The sequence below is a fragment of the Thermobia domestica genome, chromosome 9 (assembly GCF_964235325.1).
Source record: "Thermobia domestica chromosome 9, izTheDome1.hap1.1, whole genome shotgun sequence".
In the NCBI taxonomy this organism is placed as follows: domain Eukaryota; kingdom Metazoa; phylum Arthropoda; class Insecta; order Zygentoma; family Lepismatidae; genus Thermobia; species Thermobia domestica.
This window is the reverse complement of record NC_137462.1, coordinates 14273964-14298263: the sequence shown is the minus strand read 5'-3', so window position 1 is coordinate 14298263 and position 24300 is coordinate 14273964. Positions and strand designations below refer to the sequence as shown.

Sequence of the window (24300 nt, the reverse complement as noted above, 5' to 3'; positions counted from 1 at the left end):
GCACTCGCCAGACTCTAAAACCTTTGTGTGCAGTGTTTTAGTTTTTCATCCACGTCTAAAGCGAACAAAAGCCTTGAGAAAAAGAGATTTTAGACGGATAATAAAAGACATAGTAGTTCTTTGTTCTTTGTGTTTTGTTACGACATGATCACTCATAATTGTCTAATTTTACGAATATTAAATTTCTATTGTCTTTATCGGTGCCCGGTACGATTTTGTAAGTGTTGTAAAATTTCACTCGGCTGTTTTCAAAGACGATTCAGAATTAACACGTTTGCTTCATTAATAATGATTAACAATCTAACTTTTCATGGCATTAATGCTTTATAAAATGAACAAGTTGATTTTTAAACTCGTAGGAAACAACAAAGAACCTAATCTCGAAACTAGAAGGTAATTTGGATTCACCAGAAAGCATATGTACTTTACGTGAATTCGTGATGATCGACTAAATATTGTGAGTGTTAACAAAAACAAAAAACTACCCGTGTCCACGAAAATCGAGATATTGATATGGGAATGTTCGTAGTACAATTCTGCATCTATCTAAAGTGAAATTGACGTGGTTTGACCAATAGGTAGGGGGTAATGACGTCATGAGTGTTTACCTTATGTTCAAAACTGTAACTGAAAGTAAGCAAAAAAACCATAATTGGCAATTAATAAGCAAAAATATTTAACTGTATTGCCACAAAAATTTTAGATCGTGAAAATATATTTAATAAAGTTTTACTAAAATACAAATTTGAACGTACAGCTTAAGCCAAAACACGTTTTGCTTATTTTCTCGAAAGTATCTGAAATGGAGTCAAGGCCTTTTCGCTTAGCAGGGCAGAATATTTGTGTTTAGAAACAGTTTGTTCTCTTTGGACTCTTACTTACAATAGTAGCCATTGTAAACCTTTGAAGGCCAGAGAAAATATATAACCAAACGATGTTTAGTACTCATTGCATTTAGAATCTATTAAGAAAGTCATTAAAGGGGTATAGGCACTTATCAATGCAACCAATCAAGGAAATTGATGCGAATTTGACTTTCCAGATAATTGGTGCACGTTACGTTTCAACCAATCACAATTTCGTTAATATACTAACAAATGAAATTCAGTATTAAATTGCTCAGTAATGAAAACTATAATTTCATATTCTTTAACTGATTAAGAAGAAAATATTTGAAACTTAAGGCTTAAACACGCAAAACAAAAGCAAAAACGAGAAGCATATAGAAGATAAAAGAATTAAAGTTTACGAAACAAAAAATGTAGGTGTGATTTCTCAAGTAACTTTGCAAATGTCGAATTAACTATTCTTCGAGGGCAATTCAGAAAATGAAACAGCCGTTTGATTATCAATGGCATACAATCACAGATACAGAACTTTTATTATATACATTGCATTACTTTTCAACATATTCACCATTCAAATTGAGGCACTTTTCATAACGTTTTACAATGTTTGAAATTTCTTCTGCAAATATATATATATATATATATATATATATATATATATATATATATATATATATATTCCGTCTGGGTATCAAGTTACCCGCTAACAGCATATTGAAGCGCATTGTCATTGTCAATGCGGTGCGGTGCAGGCCACTTTTTCGTGTGCCTGAAGAGCTGATAGTTTCTCGGCGACAAATCAGAACTATAGGGAGGATGATCAAAAAGTAGAACTGCTTGAAAAGTTTTTGAGTATGTCCAGTAGGCGAGCATTATCGCGTACTAGCATCACACCGGAAGTCAGCATTCCCTGACTCTTGTTCTGGATGGCTTGTCTGAGTTGTCGTAACGTTTCACAGTAGACTTCTGAATTGATGGTCTGCCACACACGCATTTCACATTTTGTGGAGTTTTCTATTGGAGCGCTGATTTTCAATTGTTAGAATTTCCACGGGACGTCCCGGATGGGACAGGCGATTCCAGGGAAATCCCACGCAGCACATACCTAAGAACCACATTACCTCACGATTTGTCAGTGGACATCCCTTTGAGATCCCGTTGAATATCCTGTTTTCCGGAATATTAGGGAGCATCTGGATATCTCGTGGAGGTCCTGTGAAGATCCCGGGAGCAAATTCGAATGATCCCGGAATATCCCGTTGTCAATAGCGAATCAGTTTCGGACGTCTCATGGACGTCCGTCTTCTATGTGTGCAGATTTTCATCTAGCACGTTAGTGATCCCACAAACTATGGATTCTACACTAATCCTAGTCATTTGAGACATTTTATATTTCAGATGGGCAGGTCATGTAGAAACTGGAAGAAAGTGCAAACGCTTTGAAGATTTTAACTGGAAATGAATCGGGAAAACAAAATTTGGAAGATCTAGACGCAAATGGGAGGACAATATTAAGATGGATCTCGGCTAAATGGGAATACGAAGCAGAAACTGAATCCAGCTAGTTAAGGCAGAAGTCAATGGCGAGCTCTTGTAAACGCAACATTGAATCACCGGCCATAGGCAATAATTTTAATGTAAAAAGGAATAGCTCTCTCAGGCCATAGGCAATAATTTTAATGTAAAAAGGAATAGCTTTCTCAGGCCATAGGCAATAATTTTAATGTAAAAAGGAATAGCTTTCTCAGGCCATAGGCAATAATTTTAATGTAGAAATGAATAGCTCTCTCAGGCCATAGGCAATAATTTTAATGTAAAAAGGAATAGCTCTCTCAGGCCATAGGCAATAATTTTAATGTAAAAAGGAATAGCTTTCTCCAAACTTTAAATAATAAAGCTCCCAGTTAATGAATATATGTGTATCTTTACTTCAAGAAAAACATATTTTCTTTCTGTATGTGTACTCCTATGTATCTTTCAAGGCAGATGGGAATTTAGTATGTCCCCTACTCCAGATAGCAATATGTTTAAGTACACAACTGTATGTTCTATATTATAGAACCAACCTTTGTTACTGAAATTTAGTTTTACAGCGACCTTGTAAGAAAGAACTGAGAAAAAATACCATTTTTCGTTGTTTTCTTTTTAATTTTACGTTTTTCTCCTAGTCTTGGAAAAAGGACGATAAAGATTTTTTTCAAAATTTCCCATTTTTCCGATCTTTTACAACTACCTTGTGAATAATCTAAATATGTGTGATCTCTCGGTAAGATATACCTTTCATTTACGGACAGATAATGATGTCACATCGTTGCCATTTATTCTGGTGTTTTATTGTGCCTACACATAATAAAACATGAAAAAAAAAACAGACTATAGGATGAAAATAATATGCATTCCGTTCCACAAATTATCATCTAAATTCGTTTTTGCTTGATGCATAAATCCGATATTGAGAGGGCAAAAATTCTGCTCATTAAGTTACCGTGTTAACACACTTTTAGATCACAAATACAAGTTTCACTATCTTTTAACTACCAAGTTCATTAGTGTAAATCAGAAGATACTTATGTGTTGATTAGTTTGCTTGTTGGCAGAATCGTTATTATGACACCAGAGGCACTGTTATTCTGAACTAAAACCAAAACAATTTAGTCTTTTGAAGGACATTTGGCCCTCTTCGGAGAGTATAAAATGATCTTTTGATAAACTTCGAAATATCAGTAAGTTAAGATGGCTTCCCGAGCTGAGATCTACATTCTTGTTCTTCTGTTTGTTTCTGGGTGTTGTATTGCACTGGAGAATAACAACTCACAAAATGGGTCGCCAATAGAAACGATGTCCACTATGGCTCCAATAGGTAAGAATTATTTTTGTTAAATTACTATAATATTTTTGTCCTAAATTCGTTTGAACGAATACTGAACTTACCTCTGGTGGTTCACCTCTGGTGCTTGGGTCCCGGGTTCGATCCCAGCCCCGCCAAGTGAACTTTGTGGTGGACAAACACCGTGTGCGTGGGTTTTCTCGGGGTTCTCCCGTTTTCTCCCAGTTCCTTCATTCCACCATTTCATTCATTACTCATCATCACCGTTTCCTTTAGCCTAACTGGCATAACCGTGGGACGTAAAACTCAAAGATTTCATTTTTTTAAGGTATGAAGTACGGAAATGAATGAAGAAATTACTACTTTAGAACAAGTTTGAACAAAGAGTAGCAGAGGAGGCTCATCAAATAGTTAACAGTATTATATAGTAAAGGATAGAAATTACGAAAGTGACGAAACACGACTAAATGCATTCAAAACGTGGGTATGAAGATGAATAAAAAAAATGAAACCTTTGAGTTTTACGTCCCACGATTATGCCGGCTACGCTAAAGGAGCTGGTGATGATGAGAAATGAATGAAATGAAGAAAGCGGGAGGAAACTGGAGAACCCCGAGGAAACCCACGCATACGGTGCTTGTTCAGCACAAAGTTCACTTGGCGGGAGCAGGGTTTGAACCCGGGACCCCATGCACCAGAGGTGAACGCTCTACCACTGAGCCACCGCGGCCCTATATGAGAACGAATAGATAAAGGTAGTAAAGGAAATAGCGCAAGGTTGAAATTTAAACAAGTAGCAGTGTCACGTGTACACCACGTAAAGGAGTTTGGTTTTTATAATGTGATATCTTCTGAGTGAGTATTGAAACCAAAAATAGTAGTAGATTTCTAATTTTCTGGTTTCAGTAGAGAACTTACAATAGAAATGTAACATATTTTTTTGGACGTGTAATTCACTGCAGAAAAGAACTTCTCGCTATCTGTTACCGTTTTTATTGTATGACGATGTGACGTTCAAACCGGAAGTGGTTCATTCCTACTACTTCAAGTTTTAGTGCATGGTTAAGAGAGACTTTGGTATCTTTCCTTAGAAAGCTATATCTATTCCGAAGAAACAAAAAATAAAGTAAAACAAACGCTTCTCGCTATCTGTAATCATGTTTGTTTTGTGTAGATCAATATTGAAACCAGAAATAGTAGTGGATTTCTATAACTTCCGGTTTTAGTAAAAAGTTAAGGATGGAGATGAAATATATATTCTTAGAGCGCTTGATCAACTGCAGGAAACCGATTTTCACATCTATTACAGTTTTGAATGTATAGTGTTGTACGTTAAAACTATACGTTTGAATATCATCTTTTAGCAAGGAAACCTTTTTTGTTTATGTTCCACGGTTATGTCGGTTAGGCTAAAGGAGACGATGAAGATGAGAAATGAATGAAATGGTGGAATGAAGCAACTGGGAGGAAACGGGAGAATCTCGAGAAAACCCACGAGCACGGTGTTTGTCCACCACACCCTTTTAGCAAGGAAGGTATACCCGAACTTTTGACTTTCTGCATTTTGGCCAAATGTGATGCTGATCGGTCAAATATTCAGAAAGTACTCTTGTCTCGCGCACAGATGGAGAGAGAGCGTATCTTGGGGAAAAAAATTGAGGAACAAACAACATAAGTTGGGCGGAAGGGAAAAGAAGGAGAGGCGGAAGATATTACATTTGAGGAGCGGAATTAAAATGAAAAGTAACTGCATGCGCATGTAGAGAGCTAGGTGAGTACCATAGTGCACGAAGGTGCCATTGATCTGTTCGAAATGGAGAAAAAAGGTTTGAAAATGATCAATACGTTTTTGTTAAATTAGGTTCAAGAAAACACGCTTTCTTTCAAATTTGTAGCCCCATATACAGTGGTGTCTCTTGGTAGTAATCACATACGTAAAATTAAAATGTTGTGGTTAAAAATTTAGGACAGAAACATTCAAAAAGCGATTTATAAGAGTAAATGCATTAAGTAAACTTTCTTCTACTATCTTGTAACTATACGTTTTTTATTTTCTTTCATGTTAGTTCTGTCAAGAGCCATCACTAGATATACACAGGGTGTTTCAAAATAACACCGAAAACGTTTGGGAGGTGATGCCTGACACCAAAATAAAACAAAAAGTATAGACCAACCTGGTTGCACAAATGCTTCCTTTCGGACTTATAGGCTACCGAAAACATGAAAAAATGAACTTTAAATGTTCATAGCTCCAATTCTATGAGACTAACCGTAGTCGGATCAAGACTTCACTGAGGAACTAATATGTGCGCTATCCAAATATGTATGTTTCAGAATCCTAAGGTACTCACGCAAACTTTTTTTATAGAGGGAGTTTGGGTACGTGCATATAAATTGAAGTACTCAGTAACTACCTCAATAAAAATTGTTGCGGAAGTACCTTAGGATTCTGAAACTTGGATATTTGGATAGGGCTCATACTAGTTCCTAAGTGAAGTCTTGACCTGACTACGGTTGGCCTCATAGTATTGGAGCTATAATAAACCTTTAAAATTCATTTTCTCATGTCTTTTGCAGCCTATAACTTCGAAAGGAAGCATTTGTACACCCAGGTTGCTCTATACTTTTTGTCTTATCTTGGTGCCAGGAATCACCTCCCAAACGTTGTCGATGTTGTTTTGAAACACCCTGTATACATGGATAGATAAAGGGGCTGCAGTGGCTCAGTGAGAGAGTGCTAACATTTTGAGTTATGTCGTTGCTTTTTAGAATGTCTACTGGAGTTGACTGGTTATTTCCAGTATATTTCCAATACCCTGGTAGCAAATTTCCAGTGTGCAAGAGTGAATTGAAAATAAAAGATGAGTCCTACATAGGAATGTATGCTTTGATATTTAACAACCAGGGGCGTCATTTCAGACTTCGCTTGGGGGGGAGCAAGAGCACCACCGACATAAGACTTTCACGTTTTGTACTAGTATATTAGTAGACAATCTATTAAAGTATATGTATTTCTCAAACTCCTGGGGGGGGGATATTGCCCCCTCCTGCCCCCTAAATGACGCCCCTGTTAACAACTTGTAAAATATGTTTAAGAAGCAAGGTCTTCTTCCATATTATAATAGAAAGAATGGACGGAATGTGGGGTACAAATAGAATAATAAATTAAAAATAATAATAATTGAACAGTGTTTTCTGGACGTCATTTCTTGCAGAAAGCCTGTCGTCCAACCACATACACATGCATAAACACTTTTTTATTAATTGGCCTCCACTCCGCTTCTTATATTATAAACAGTATCTATTTTCTTTCTCGAACTAGCTAGTTTTTCAGTGATTGGCCGGCAGTGTTTCTTTCATAAACAATGTTCCGGGGAGCACCCATAGTATTCCGAGGGTGCACTTCTCATACTATTCTATTCATTATTGATTGATTGATTGATTTTTTTAGTTTAACGTCCCGTTCAGCAGCGAGGCTATATGAGACGTGGACCTACTGATTAACATGGAATCCGAATCACATGAGCTCCCGCCGGGAATCGAACCCGGGACTCTCACGTCAAAGGCGCGTACGCTAACCGCTTAGCCACGAAGGAACTCTCTATTCATTATTATATATGGACGTATTATTTTGGTTTCCTCCGGGGTGGCACTCTCAGAGCTCCGGAGGCAGGGCAGTGCCCCCCTCCCAAAAAAAACATATCTGGAAGAAACATTGTTGGCCACTTAACCCTTTCACAACCTATGCTCACCAGATGATGGGGGTGTCATTTTGAAGAATCTCAGAGGGGAAAAAAATGTATATTCCTCCAGCATTATACAACAATTTCCAGTACACTTTCAGTATTTCAAGTATCGATACACATTTTCAGTAGATTTCCAGTGTTTCAAGTATCACCAGATACCCTGAGTTCGATCCCAGCTCGCGCCAAGTGGGCTTTGTGGTGTACAAAAAGAGTGTATATGGATCTTCTCGGGGTTCACTAGTTTCCTCCCATTTCCTTCAATCCACAATATTGTTCATTATAATTATCACAGTTTTCTTTAGCCTCGGAGGATTATTGTAGAACATTCAACTGAAGAAAGAATAGACATATGGACAGCCTAGAAAAATAAATGAAGTTATTAAAATACACATAACGCTATACAACTCTATGATGAGAACAGATTTTGCTCGTGGCTCTATAGTTAGCATACAAGGGAAGTCTGGCTTTGATTCGTTCGTGGAAGATAATGTATTCGGATCTTATTTAAGCCTTAGGTTCTCATCTTTCAGTTAGATCAAAATAAGGAAATATCTAATTACGTATTTTGTACTCTATCTTATACAATGAACATTTGTAACTTTTACACCTTAGCAGAAGTTAAACCTAAACCTTCCACTTGACTCAATTCTAAGGTTGATTGGATAAGTCCGTAATTTGAATTTACAGTTAGTAAATTTATGGGTCACAGCAATTTTAAAATTTAAGGAGTAGAATATATTATACAATGGAGGTTGAGTGGGTGCAGGCCCGTATCCAGGGGGGTCTAGGGGTGCCGGGCCCCCCCTAAATTTTTGCTGGCCCCCTAAAAATTTTACAGTAGGCTTGCAAAAGAACTATAATATGGTGATGACTATCATATGGTTGGATCGGACCCCCCTAACTTCAGCCCCCCCCTAAGTTTTTGGGCTGGCTACGGGCCTGAGTGGGTGTGAGGCTTTGCATTTCAGATTGAGTTAGGTTTGGCATTATACTTGTTCTGGCTTCTTGGTAGAAATTACGTTAAAGGAAGTAATGTACATGTATATACTGGTTATAGACATTATTTTACAATATTATTAAGCAAAGCATATATGAGAAATTAAAACAGTTCAATTTTTGGTACTCCAACTGTGTTTTATGTATTTTATATCAACTTACGTTTCAAGCATACTGACTGTATTCATCACATCAGAGTTAAACTAATTTCAGAATTGTTGTATAATATGAATTGTTGCATTTGTCAATTTTTCCATCCCAACTACAGTATGTATAAAACCACATGAACTCACTCACTCACTGTCATTAAATAACGGGTACTTCCCGGTTGACGTGGAAAATTGAAATTTGACATGACTGTAGCTTTTCAGAACTAACCCACAGGAAGGTTGCAAAAAGTGAATATTTTTAAATTTTTTATGAAGTCTATAGGGAGGGAGGAACAAATTCCCCATGTTATTCAAATGGGTCTCTGTAGGAAATATAATCTCATGTTTTGGGTACTTCGAATTTTAATAAAACCTTGAAATTCGGTATGCTTCTGCGTTTTCTATAGGATTATTTAACAAAATCACTAAAAATAATTCCAACTTTGGAGTGGTTTTATGGAGAACTTAAAAATTTTCCCCATGGGACATCTCAACCTCTACACCTCAAAATGTTAAGGCGCTTCTTGTAAGGCTATAATGATGAAATTTGGAATGATTGTAGCTTTTCAGGACTAATCCACAGAACAATTGTCAAAAGTGAATATTTTTAAGTTTAGGGGGGTTCAAGAGGAATATTTTAGATACTTGGAATCGTAATGAAAACTTGAAATTCGGTATGCTTCCATGTTTTCGTTAGAGTTACTTAAGTAAATCAAATAAAATAAAATCTTCCAACTTTAGAGTGGTTTTATGGGGAACTGAAAAATCTTTTCACTGTTTTATATATATATATATATATATATATATATTATATATGGGACAACTTCTACACCCCAAAATGTTCAAGCACTTTCTGTAGGGCTACAATGATGAAATTTGGCATGGTAGTATACTTTTGGGAGTAACCCAGAGGAAAATTGCCACAACTGATATTTTGAGTTTTTAGGGGATCTAAAACGAAAATGAAAGATCTCTATGTTCTTTAAATGGGCGTTTTCTTGGGACAGAAAATCTTATCTTTTATCTAATGTAAAAGAAAATCTAAAAGAAACTTGAAAATCAGTAGAATTGTCTGTTTAAGAGGTGCTAGACCATAGGCCAAACGAAAACAGGGGTCTGGGAGCAGAGACCCCAGCTATCCAAGTACTGATTTTCCGTATAAAACAGGGGCCGCGGTGGCTCAGTGATAGAGCGTTCACCTCTGGTGCGTGGGGTTCCAGGTTCAACTCCTGCTCCCGCCAAAGTAAACTTTTGTGGTTGACAAACACCGTGTGCGTGGGTTTCCTCTGGGTTCTCCTGTTTCCTCCAACTTTCTTCGTTCCACCATTTCATTCATTTCTCATCATCACCGTCTCCTTTAGCATAAACATAGGACGTAAAAATCAAAAATTTCATTTCATTTTTTTCCATATAAAACAATCAAGTATACGTATTCTCATAATTTATGCTTTCATTCAAATTTGTACATTCGTTAACAGTAACAATGCTTGATTGTTTCTTACTGAAATATAAAATTATAAAATCCAACAACATAAAACACGAAATAAAATAAATAAAACCCGGATGAAATAACAAATATTGAATTATTTTAATTATAGATATAATTATTATTATAGATATAAGGGACGTTCGATAACTAATGAGCCTACTTATGAATACTTGTCTTAGGCCAATAGGGCCTTGACACATGACAGTCTTAATGTCACGAATACGTTAAATTTTAATTTAAGCATATATTTAAAAGTAATTAACTAAATAAATAGTATTATACGAGATACATAATCATGTACTATCTATATGTGTTCTGTTAAAATATATCTTTCGTGTTTTCGCTCTAGTTTGCGACGAAAACGAATTTGGTCCAGCGCTGCTTCCGCCAGAGAAATGTGACCCTACATGTGAGAAGATTCAAATGTCACTGAATAATCAAACCATACCCCCTTGCCATGGAGACAGAGTTCTACGCTGTGGTTGTAGATTATTTTATGTAAGGAACTTCAACACTGGAAAATGTGTTCCAGCAGATGAATGCAATTTACATTTAGGTAAGTAATTTGTTCAGTAATCAAACCCAGTCAATCTTTGTATTAGGTTTAAAGATTTCTTTCTTTAAAAAATAAACAGCATTTTGGAAAACAACTTAAGTATTTTTCGCGTTTCTTTCTTTGAAATTTAGGGCTAAAAAATGTCAGTTTTAATGGAAAAGATAACTATACGTTGCTCCTTTATTTTCCTATTATCACAAGAAAAAGTAATATTTAATTACTGCATTCTGAATACAAAATACTAACAAAAAGAATTTTAGGAATGATCAAAAATGAATCAAAAAATTGTGATCTTAGCCAAGACTTTTATGAATGATCAAAAAATGCATCAAAACGTTGCGATAAGGTAATAATAATCTTCGGATATTATCACCTTCCCCCCCCCCCGATTTTCTTGGAAGCTTCTTATGATGATTTAAGTTCATCCATATCCATTGGTGCTATTTAGTCGGTTCGCCAGAACCGGTTAAAATATTTCGAGTACGCAGAACCGTTTGTTATACCCAAACATAACAGTAAATTTTACCCAATTATACCCAGGAACAGTAAATTTTAGTTTAACCATCTTTGTTTATAGAAATATAATAGCTATAGAGTTTAACATATGATCTCTTACAACAAGATATAAACATCTATTTCTTAATCTCACATGCTCATATTTCAAGAATGAGAACAGGAAAAAATGAAATGAAATCTTTGAGTTTTACGTCCCACGCTTAGACTAAAGGAGACGGTGATGATGAGTAATGAATGAAATGGTGGAACGAAGAAATTTGGAGGAAACGTGAGAACCCCGAGAAATCCCACGCACACGGTGTTTGTCCACCACAAAGTTCACTTGACGGGGGCTGGGATCGAACCCGGGACCCTAGCACCAGAGGTGAACGCTCTACCACTCAGCCACCGCGGCCCACAAAATGAGAATAGGGTTCACGTGATTGGAGTAGTGATGGTCCTTTATATTTGAAAGGCATACATACCATTATCAACAATGAAGACGTGATTTCCATAACCACACAAGTCTAGCTGAAGAGATATTGAGAAAATCAATAATAACTGAATATTTCTTGGAAATGTGAACTTGGAAATCAGATTGTTTTCATCTTTGCTGAATAACAAATGTCACTAACACGTGTAAGTGTTAAAAAACCGAGCATTACAAGTAATTTGTCTATAGTAAAATAATGAAAATATTGGACTTATGTTATTATGGTTCTCATTCGTGGACTCTCCACTTGGATTTAGAAATGGAATGCTGGAATACTAATGTTTAAGCAATAATATCTGGAATTGAAAAAACAAACAGTCACTGTGCATAAACGCAGTCCCTATTTTCACAATAATGTAATATAACAAAGAATACATTTAGTTTACTCATATCTTTCCTTTACTTAACACGTTCGCTGCCAAATGGCACATGTATGTGCCAGGTAGCTTATTTGAATAGGCCGTCATTAAACAACAAAGACCTTGACATTGTAGCTACCAGCCATCATGTACCGGGTAACTGAACGGCACATACTATATGTGCCACTGGCATCTGGTGAAATACATAGAGGCACACATATGTGCCAGCAGGGGTATTTTTAAGCATACTTTTTTTGTAATGTGCCAGGGAACTTGTCAGACTCTCACACTTCACTTCCTGATTCATCAGTACTGGGAGTCTAATCTTTACCATACTGGTCGTGAAGTCTCTGAAAGTAAGGTTGTTCTGCAGGTAAAATTGAGGACAGGTATTTTTCAATACCCCTGGCTTTAGGAGCTTTCAGGAAAATTTCAGCTCTGTAGCCTATGCTCTGTCCAAGTTTTTCGCAACAACTTTTGCTTTTCCTGTCATTATGAGTGTTTCTGTAACTAAGTAAGACGCTTGATGCCTTGCTTGCAGTTATGGTTTTTGATCTGTATTGAATTATTTTATAAAATGTCATTTCCCACATTTCTTGTTGAGTTTTAGTAAGTGGAAACGATTCTTTAATTTTTTTAAAAAAAAAAGACATCCTTAAAATTTTCAATCATAAACTTTGCTCCATTTTAACTACATTTAATAGCCGCTATTTCTTGGTGCGCGTGCCTCCCTCGTGTCAGCTGTTTGCTTCCAGAACAACACAGATCCATTGACTTGTGTGCTAATGAAATTCAACACGTCAGTACCCTGTGGAAGATAGAGGAACCAGTTTTATTTTGAATCAAACGATAGAAACCTGTTTTATTTTGAATCAAACGATAGAGCTCAGTTAAATGATTACAACGATATATATAACTCATATCGTGCCCCCTCCAAAAAAGCTGGACTTCTGCTGTTAAAAAACGCGCTGGTTCATTTGTTGATCCATTGCTGGATGAAGGTTTTTCCAATACTTTTCAACAACCATCTACCTTGGACAAATTGTTTCCAAGATATTTGCAGTGATACCTAATTTCGTCACACCACCTTGTATTATAATGCTGTGTAGGGCTCTTACTTGACACTTGCGGTAACTAGTAAATATTTTGCTTTTGCCTACCTTATATGGTTTGTTTCCTAAGAGAGTTATATCTATCGATCTACTCTCTCTCTCTCTCTCTCTCTCTATATATATATATATATATATATATATATATATATATATATATATATATATATATAGATATATATAGATATATATAGATAGATAGATAGATAGATAGATAGATAGATAGATAGAGAGAGAGAGAGAGAGAGAGAGAGAGACAACTGCTTGTTGAAAGATAGAATAGGACCACTGTCCATCATATCCGATTGTTCAACGCAGTCGATCTATCGATTGCCATGTCTTATCTTCCAATCTTTCTTTTTTCGTTCTTATTACGCTAAAATGACAAATATACAAAACGATAATCATGTCTGTTGTCCTGTATGGTTGCGAAACGTGGTCACTTACTCTGAGGGAAGAACATAGACTGAAAGTATTTGAGAACAAAATCCTGAGACGAATATTTGAACCCAAGAGGAACAGGAATGGGGAATGGCGGGGGTCATCAAGTCTAGGAGACTTAGGTGGGCAGGTCATGTAGCTAGGATGGAAGAAAGTAGAAACGCTTTCAAAGTCTTGACTGAAAGACCAACCGAAAAACGACCATTAGGAAGGCCTAGGGGCAGATGGGAGGACAATATTAAGATGAATCTCGCAGAGATTGGAATACAAAGTAGAAACTGGATCCAGTTGGCTAAGGATAGAAGTCAGTGGAGATCTTTTGTGAACGCGGCATCCAACGTCCGAGTTTCATAGACCATAGAGTTAGTTAGATTACGCTAAACCAAAAACAAAGTTTTTGCCGATTTTGACGTCCCATTTATCATGCACTCACAAAGAGGAAACGAAGCGAGGTCAAGCGATTACGAGTTATTCTCATCATCGATCTTCAGTAACAGAGGAACGTTGCCCGCACACAGGTTGTCCAGTGTCGAAGAGAAATGGAGGTATCGAAAGAACCTCGCTTGTGTTTGTTGTATGACTTTCAAGTGACCTTGTCAGCTGCCACATCATGTCACCGCGTACGTCCAGGCATTAATTCCGTTTGGGAGATGCGAACCTTTCGGATAAACCTAGTAGACGACGAGGGCCTGAAAGCAGCCATGGAATTGGACAATGGTCTAACATATCATGAACCTACAGGTAGGTTCTCCGTTTTCGTTGAAACAGTCAGAATAAATGTTCATGGAATAAGGAAGTCATACAAGTTAAGCAAATGGATACCCCACACATTGTCGGCAGCCAACAAGGAACAACGATTGATAGCTTGTTGGTTCTTGCTCACTCTACACACTGAATACACCTATCTTTAATCGCTTGCTCACTAGTGACAAAAAGCAGGTTCTCTATGACACTCCAAAGCGTACCATACATTGGCTGTAGTCACGTGAACCCTGTTCCTCACATCTCGCGAACACCTTTCAATCCAAGAATGGTTATGCTCTCTGTATAGTAAAATTGTCAGCAAGTGGTGCATTACGAACTCCTTCTACCTGGTCTGACCACCACTACTGACCTCTATTCTCAGAAATTGCAAATAGTGTACCGTACATTGCGGCAGAAAGAGATGGCATTGGTGGTGCAAGGGTGTGCTGCTCCTGCAAGACAATGTCAAGCCATATATGGCAAAGAGGACTCGGAAGACCCTTCAACAACTTGGTCTGGAAACACTGTACGATGCACAAAATTCACCGGTTCTTGAGCGAATAGATTATCACCTGTTTCCTCATGGTCATCTCCGTGGGATATCCTTCGCAAATAAGGAGAACGGCGGAACGCACTCACGGATTTCTTTGCATTCAACACCGCCCAGTTTTATCACCAGGGTATTGTGTAGCTGTGGGAATATTGGCAAAAAGTGTTGTATGCAGATGGATATCATTTCGAAACCTACAGGTACTTACCAGAACTTCTTTTAGCTAGCTTGTAATAATACTCTAAAATCTGTGATTATTTTGAAACAACTTATTAGCAAGAATTATTTATGCTACTTCTGTAAAAAGAAAGTTAAAATTTGTTTGTTCACTGTTCTAAGCATAAAATTTATCTTCTATTCATTGTTACTTATTTTCTCTCTTTGTTTCTACAGAATGTCCTCCTCATGAGGTTGCACGCTGGGGTTCAATATCAGCATGTGACACAGCGTGCTCTGACCTATTACCTGGAGCTCTTCATAGAATATGTTCCACTCCGCCAGTTTACGATTGTCACTGTCGGGAAGGCTATGTCAGGGAACCAATTGGAGGACCATGTATTCCAGTAGAGCAGTGTCCAGTGTAAGTAATATATATATACTGTGTGTGTGTGTGTGTGTGTGTGTGTGTGTGTGTGTGTGTGTGTGTGTGTGTGTGTGTGTGTGTGTGTGTGTGTGTGTGTGTGTGTCTACACGGTGATGTCATTAAAATTTTGATATTTACAAGTCACCTGTTATTTAAATGTCTCCTAGTGATAAATGTGGTGGATAAATTTCAATACCTACACTTGAAGTAAACAGCTCTATTAGTCAAATAATTTTTAAATCCTATTTCTTTCTTTTATTTATTCCTTTGTTTCCATTTTTTACACAGTATTTATTTACCTGTTGTAAATTTAAACTATCTAAAATATAAAATTAAAAGTGCTGGTGTAACAGCCCTAAGAGAATTAAGGCATACTGTGGCAGTCATGGCTTTGGTGTGATGTGTGGTCTGCACTACCAACGCCATCTGGTGAGTACTTTTGTTCTGTCCATACCCAGCAGCGTTTGACTTCGCAGATCTCACGAACTTTTAACCAGTGTGGTCCAGGCGTTGGTATTATTCAGAGGCGTACTCACGGGGGTGGTCTACCTAGTCCGCACTCCCCAAAATTTCCTAAATCAACATACTTTTGTACGTAGCCTGTTTGTTGTCCGAACACTAAAGTTATATTTGTTTAGCCGGGAAATGATTGATGTACCCTGCACTTTTTCTGTTATAAAAACAATCTATTTCTATCATTTTCATTCTGAAAAAGTAGATTTTTTTTTTTTTTTTTTTTACAATTACTTATTGTCTCTTCGAGTGCAGAATAAAACCCGTTCAATACTACATAGACATACTACTGGCTTGTAGCATTAGACGTCCCCCAGAAACTTGGAACTTTCAAACAAAAATTTCTGAACGCGCCCCTCGTATAATTATGACTATAATTAAAGTTTTGACAGTCTCGAGTTTGTGAAATGAAGAATTCGGTATACACCTATGCACAGTCTTGTTAGAAACAACCCCATCAGGAAGTCGCGGTCGGAAAGAGGGATTGCCGCCATCGACGGTGGCGGGCCGCCGGAGGCAGCCGGCACCCGTCCGTGGCGGCACAACAATCTACTTGCTCAAAGTTGCCGACCTTTTGCCGAGGCGACAAGCGGTCGAAAATCGTAAAATAAAATGCCCTCTGCCAACTCTTTGCCGACTGTTGCCGACCGTCAGAATCGGCAAAACAGTCGATAAGGGCTCTTTCCAACCCTCTGCCGACCCTTTATGCCGGTGCCGACGCATTTAATGATCATTACCGGCTATTTGCCGACTGCTCGGCAAGGCAACTATTCGCCGCGGTTGAAAATCACGCTGAAAGGCGCCGGTGTCCGGTGTCGGCAATCCGACCGCGGCATTTGGTCGGCATGGACAAATTGTCCGACTGTAGGCGGCAAAATCCTGATGAGGAACATATCTAGGATTAAGAAAAACTCTTTCAAAAGTTCTGTGTTTTTATTCATACATTAAAATTAATAATACAAGAGTGAATATTCTGTAACCAATTAAGATGCATATTTCAATTTACAGAATCAAAATTCTATGTGTACGGTTGTGGAAAATGACATATAGAAGAAAGTCCATACCCTAATATGTTTTTGTGAAGAAGACTGTACAAAAGAGCTCTTCCGAAAAGAACAGAAATTTTCACAGTTTGCTTTCTTTTCCTTATTTTTTCATTCATACACAATTTATATTTCATGCATTAAATTTTACAAGAAAAACTGTATTATGTTCAGTCAAGTAAAGTTTATTATCTTCATTAATGTTAAATTGGCGTTGCCTTGTTTGTCTGCATGAGTAAGTTATACAATCTATGTCGGCATTTGTGCCTTTAGTTTTGAATAACTTCAAACTTGATGTTCGAAATTAATACTCCTATTTCTACTTGTTCTATTGAATCAAATACTAACATATACAACTACTTTGCAAGGATTAATGAAGGGTATAGGGGAATATACAGGGTGTATACCCATTAATTATACAATTAAGCGTATACTCACCTCAATTTGGGAAAGAATTGTAGTACATCGGGTGGGTTTATGTCATATTCTTCAAATAGGTCTAACGAATACACACCAAACATTTCTGCCATATAGACTATATATATATATATATATAATATGTACTCTTTTGTATACAGAAACAGATTTAAAAACACAAAATCTATATAGGCCTCTATACTTTTTATCTTACAGCAAAAGAAAATCACAGGTTATCTTTTAACGCATGAACTAACAATTCTAACTACATTCTAACGGTTAGAGATCTAATCTCTATTCTGTAGTTAAAAAAAAAAAAAGAAGGGGGGACTCTTGAGAGTCTTGATAATTTAGCTTAGTTTCCTACCCTGTACTGTTTGTAGCTACTGTCGAGACGAAGCTGAGTGTGTCGTGACTCCGTATGCTTAGCAGTCAGCGCCAACGGTAATTTTTGGAATTACTCGTTCTACGTTTGAAAGCTCGGGGTTGGGCTGAATATAGTAGGTGCAACATGGGCGGAGAATTGTCTTTACAATTTTAGATATTTGAGATTTCCAAGTATAATTAATCGTGAAGTTACTTCCAGAATGGTTATATAGAACAATTCAATGTATGAAAGTTAATATCTTCTTATTGTGAAGTGTGTTTGAGTAAAAAAGGATATCGACGTAAGTTTCATTATTCTTGACCATTTTGATTGTGATCAACATGTGATACTCGGTTGAATTTTGGAAGATCTCCTATTATTCAATTTATACAGTAAATTGGTAAGTTCTTTATATATACATATATTACTTAGTTAATGTTAATATTTTGTATCTATTTTGAAGTTTGTTGTAATTTAAATTCTATCAGTTGTATCGAAAATTCACTTGCTTAGATGTTGCATTCAACACTATTTGACCATATATAAAGTATAGCGGACCAACCGTTTAAGCTCAACCTTGGTATAGCACTCAGTAATAAAGAAAATGAAATGAAATGAAATCTTTGAGTTTTACGTCCCACGGTTATGCCGGTTAGGCTAAAGGAGATGGTGATGATGAGTAATGAATTAAATGGTGGAATGAAGAAAGTGGGAGGAAACGGGAGAACCCCGAGAAAACCCACGCACACGGTGTTTGTCCACCACAAAGTTCACTTGGTGGGGGCTGGGATCGAACCCGGGGGCTGGGCTGAACGCTCTACCACTGAGCCACCGCGGCCCTCAGTAATAAAGAAAAATGCAACGTTCCCACCCTGTGGAGGACAAGATGGAATGAAATAATTTGGAGCGTGAAATACTCTGGGCCAAGACAAGCCACAATTGGCAATCAAAATGGTCTTCTATCATTTTTTCATATCTTCAATAGTTACCGAGTTGGCCTATGGCAAGGAACTTTTGACTTGCTCGGTATATAGAAAGTGTTTCAAAACAAGGCCGACAACGTTTGGGAGGTGATTCCTGGCATCAAAATAAGACAAAAATATAGATCATATCTCCAAAACTATGGACCTACAGTAGTCAGGTCAAGACTCCACTCAGGAATTAGTATGTGCCCTATTCAAATACTCAAGTTTCTCGAATCCTGTGGTACGTCCGCAGCAGTTTTTATAGAGGTAGTTGGAGGGTACAATTTATATGCCCGTAGAAAAACTCCCTCTATAAAAATTGCTTCGTGAGTACCTTAGGATTCTGAAACAGGTACTTTAGGATAACGCACATATTAACTCTTAAGTGAGGTCTTCACCTGACTATGCTACGTTCTAGTTTTGGAGCTATGAACCTTTAAAGTTTATTATTATTATTATTATTATTATTATTATTATTATTATTATTATTAGAGTAAGGTGACCGATAATGGCCACCCCTAACAACTTTTCCTTATAATTTCAAAATAGCTGAAGAGAAAACTATCATGCTGGGTGGGTTTCAACCATTGCTCTGTCCTCTTACTATTATCAGATAAATAATGAATCATCCTGTAGTATCTATGGAGAACAGAGCGGAAATGTGAAAGTGTTCAAAAAGACCAACATAGGAATACTATACCCAATGATGGCCACCTTCATCGCCTATGATGATCATTGAAAGAAGAATAGTCTTAAATGTGTTAAAAACAAATAGTCACATGTATGTTTGGCAACACACTATAATATATAAGATATTGAAAATACATTGATATTTGTAGTCTAATATTTGAAGCCACATTAAAGAGATTACATTTTAAATAGTTGAATTATACAGCTGCTAGTTCAAAAGCAGTGAGTAGTGCTAGTGCATCCTACTTGAAAACTCATGAGAAACTTAAATGTCTTGTTCTAAGTTAAAGCGTAACATTAACATTTCGAGTTTACGCGTACATAATCTCAATTGTATTATTTGACAGTTTAAAGATAATTGTAATTAAACATAACATTTTTCAACATTCCACTCTTTCTCCTGGATACCACAATATCTTATGGCTAGTTTATTCCACATCAAAACATCTTCCGCAAAAATATTTTGTTTTCGTCAGCACACCATATGACTGTGAGCACTTTTCGTAGGCCCAGAGATTACACAAAACACACTGATTCCAATCAACTTTGTTCACAGCACTTTTCTCGTAGTAATTTTTGCCACAACACACACAAAGATCAGAATCATCATTTGACAACTTAATTTTTTCCTAGCAGGAAATTTCTTACCAGTGGTACGAGCAAAATAACTAGATATAACACCACGGGTTTGCGGAATTGCTTGTTTCACGTTGTCCGTAGTAGGTTGAGAAGCAGGATCGCCACTGCCTATGTTACGTGTGCCTTTGCGATCTCCTTTAAGTTGCTTCTCGCGAAGCGTTTGCAGTTTATTTGGAAAAACATGATTGAATTTATGCGGTTGCATACGTTTGTTTCTTGCCATACTTTGTGTCTTCATCAATGGAACAGGGAACAACGTAGAAAAGCTTATGTACTTGTCATTACCTAACGGAGAATTAACAACTTGGTCGGGTTCACACGAGATAGGATAACAAGGGTTAACACTGTCACTTGCACTTGAACACGCTTAAGCAATTTCATGATGGGAACTAGTTGTAGGAGCCTCAGAAAATCTTTCTTCATGTGCAGCGCAATATGGGGATGGTTCACCAGCGAAGTCTGCGACAAAGGCATGGTCCGGAATTTTTCTTGGCATTACAGGAAAAATTCCACATCCAGCAAAATCACTCACAGCATTCTGAAGTGTGGCAGCCTTCAACCAAGCTTCAGAAAATATACTGCCAAAATCTGTTTTAGAAAAGTTCACCCCAGGGTTGTGTCTTATCCAGTTGTTTGTGTCTGCATTGTAGTGACATTTCAATGACTTAAACACAGCCTTATCTAATGGCTGAAGCCAGTGTATGGTGTGGGGAGGTAAACAGCGAAGATGTATTTCATTTTCTGTAACAAATTCTAGCGTTTCAAGATGATTTATATGCGCAGTGTGTCCATCAAGAAGAAGAAGAACTGGCCCAGGAGTACACTTGTAACGAAAGAATTGTATCCACGCGAGGAATAACGCAGCGTTTGTGTATTCACTTTCTGAATATTCAATAAAAGTCCCAGGGGGAACCCCCTTTTCGAATTCAGGTCTTCTCTTACCCTTAAAAATAACATACTGTTTTATGAAATCACCACTTGCATTGCAACACATTGGCCACGCTGATCATCATACGAACCCCTCACTGTGACCATCATAGGGATTCTAGAATCTCCCTCTCATTTGTCGTCACCGGCTGCACACACGTGACTTTGTGAACACCACTCTAAGTCGACATTGAAACTCTGGTAACAGCAAGAATGGCACAAATGGAAGAATGATGTGTAACACAAATTACGCCTAAAACCACGCAATGAATTCATGTCTCATTTTACAACGTACCCGAAAAATATAACTATTGGCACTTCATAACTCAGTTACTCTAATACTACTTACCAGAATTGCCCGCAAATTTGACAGCTTTGTGCGAGTGTCACTTCCTTCTTCCACACTGCATTACTACTGCTACCTGTTGTGTCTATGCGAAAATATCAAAGGGTGGCCATCATAGGTCGAGTGACCATCATCGGTCACCTTACTCTATTATTATTATTATTATTATTATTATTATTATTATTATTATTATTATTATTATTATTATTATTAATGTTTTTGGCAGCCTATAACTCCGTAAGAAAGCATTTAAGCACGCAGGTTGGTCTATACTTTTTGTCTTATCTTGGTGTCAGAAATTACCTTTCAAACGTTGTCGGTTTTGTTTTAAAACGTCTTCTATCTATCTATCTATCTATCTATCTATCTATATATATATATATATATATATATATATATATATATATATATATATATATATATATATATATATATATATATATATATATAGGGTAAATACGCATAACCCAAGGAGTTTAAAAGAATTAGTATTATGTATAAACATTTCCAGCTACATGTTTATGCAAAGTGTAACTTAAATGTTTTGAAATGAACGATTTTAAATATTGCAAAAACTCTTCAGGCAAAAGGAGCCGTAGAAAGTATCCACTTTTAAATATCACTACAGTACTATATTTGGAAGCAATACACTTTTTGTAGCCTTCGATATCTAATTCTGAAACATAGCATATTTAATAAACATTTTGTTGTTTCTCTCTATAAGGGCATGAATAATAATAAAGGTGTCGAAGTTCAAATACAACATAAGAATCCAAAAAAAAAAAAAAAAAAAAATGTGTAAGTAGTATCAGGTTACCCACTCTTCGGACGGGAATTATACGTTTCATCTTGGACATAGACAGGAATGGAGCCTCAATGAATTTAAACGGCATCGGAAGTGTCACTGTTTATCTCAGCGATCCTGAAAACTATGAATTCGACACTAATCTCCATTTTCGATCATTTTTATATATCTCTCCCCTCCACTTCCTCCATGTTGTGGGGCTGAATTTGAATTTAAAGACATCGGAAGTGTCACTTGGATTCAAGACTAATATCGGTCATTTTCGACCGTCAAAAAGAGATGATAAAAAACATCCGAGGCCCGAACCTCATCTATGTTGAAAGGATCGAGATCGGTCGGGTGCTTCAAGAGTTATTAAGTCACAAACTTAGTCATTATATAGTATATTGTGTGTGTATGAAAGAAAATTGAGCAGGGGTTTCATATTAAAATTTTCATGACAAGAATAACCACTCGTTTTTATTTTTAAAAAAAAAAATGAATTTCAATCTGCTAGTTAAGTATTTATTGACATTCAATGATTGATCGAGTGACTTAACCGCTGGTGTCTTGAAGTAGATACATTTTACGGGCATATAATATTAAGTAATATCGCCATTATAATAATTATTATTATTATTATTATTATTAATATTATGTTATTATCTTCTACTCTACAGGTTCTTGATGTAAATAATCATCCTCTGGTACTTCAGTATATTTTATTTTTTCGGCACAAATATTATTATGTGAGACAGAAAGAATTTATTTGATTCAATGGAGACAATATTGAAGTTGAATGAATTGCATAACAAATTAGGTAATAAAGCAATTTTAAAATATCTGTGGGTTTTTTTTTTCTTAATTATTTCATAAGTATAAACGTCAGTCTGGGCGACTGAAAAACCACACAACTAAGTAAAACAACGTTAATCCGGAATAATTAGTGGGATAAGTCGACTGCATAACCGAATGTCGGAATTACTGCTATAACCCAAAAGCAGGGATGTACGCAGGGGGTGGGTCCTGGGGGTCCTAACCCCCCGAAATCCAGACTTTTTTGTAAATTTAGTCTAATTTTAGGGGCAATTTTTAATATAATTTAGCCTGAAATTGTGTTTGGACCTCCCGAAAAGCTTTGGACCCCTCCCGAAATAAATTCCTGCGTACGTCCCTGCCCAAAAGAACTGCATAAAGTGTATTTAAACTAAGTTTACACCAATAAAGCTCATTTGTTATGATATTCTTAAATGCCTAAATAATGCATTACTATATACTTAAATAACAATGCAATATACTTTACGACCTGTATAATGATGACTTGCCGAAAAGGCCTGGTTCTGCATTTCTCGAAACTCTTCACACGGAAGATTTTTTTTTTTAAATACACATCCCTATTCTGTTGGGACAGTTTGGGATGTAGTATCCACATTGACAAACAAATACAGTTTAATATTCGTTACCGTCTGCTTACCAAGCGGGATGTGGGCACATGTCACTTGTAATTATTTCGTTGCTACCGAAAGAATAATATTTAATTAGGGATGGCATTCTTTGACTTATAATTTACATATATCGTACTTGTCTTGTATATTTACATTTTGTAATAACAAATATTATTACAGGTGCTCTCAATACAATAATATATTGAATCCTAATTATCATTTTATAACTTTGATTTCATGTTATCTTTAATTGTGATTTCACTGTTCGATTCCTTGGGGTACGGGCTCTCCACATTCAGAACTTGGATGCGTTACTGTTAGAAATTTATTTCTGTTGCGCGCTAACATCAGAAGCTTCTCACCTTTGTCTATAACGTATACGTTGTAGATGAAGAAGGAAGAGCAGGACAACCAACATTGAAACCTGAAATGGTTGATTATTACCACTTCTGGTTTAAAAAGAGAGTTAACGGAAAAGTTGGAAACTATTCTGGGGACATTGGATCGATTCCAAAAGACCACAAAAGATATATTTTTGTGTTTATGCTCGACGGCAATCAAAATTGAATCGAAAAGTAATAATTCTTTTACTACTTTTGGTTTGGAAGAGAGATGTCCGTGAAGATGTTATTGTTTTATTATGACGCTACATCCCCGCCTCCCCATAAAAAGCAGCTTGTTATTATATTTTACAATCTTTGTTTTAGTGTAATCAAATCTAGAATAATCCAATTGTACTACTCCCAGTTTAATTAAATTGAAAAGGATGAGATGGAAAG

General features: G+C 36.6%; 1 protein-coding gene across 1 annotated transcript; it reads left to right on the top strand.

Moving 5' to 3' along the window:
• The first annotated feature begins 3550 nt into the window (after positions 1-3550).
• On the top strand, positions 3551-22918 carry LOC145694432 (inducible metalloproteinase inhibitor protein-like). The gene is made up of 4 exons (XM_081770640.1): positions 3551-3708; positions 10405-10611; positions 15196-15382; positions 22757-22918. The coding sequence occupies exons 1-4, from the start codon at positions 3582-3584 to the stop codon at positions 22767-22769; spliced, it is 534 nt and encodes a 177-aa protein (XP_081626766.1). The 5' UTR covers positions 3551-3581; the 3' UTR covers positions 22770-22918.
• The last annotated feature ends 1382 nt before the right edge of the window (positions 22919-24300 follow it).

Bases quoted from the DNA above. Each gene is read 5' to 3' on its own strand.
- LOC145694432 (XM_081770640.1), top strand. From the start codon at position 3,582: ATGGCTTCCCGAGCTGAGATCTACATTCTTGTTCTTCTGTTTGTTTCT. The intron at 3,709-10,404 runs GTAAGAATTATT...TTTTCGCTCTAG, and splicing joins GTCCACTATGGCTCCAATAG to TTTGCGACGAAAACGAATTT. The intron at 10,612-15,195 runs GTAAGTAATTTG...TTGTTTCTACAG, and splicing joins TGAATGCAATTTACATTTAG to AATGTCCTCCTCATGAGGTT.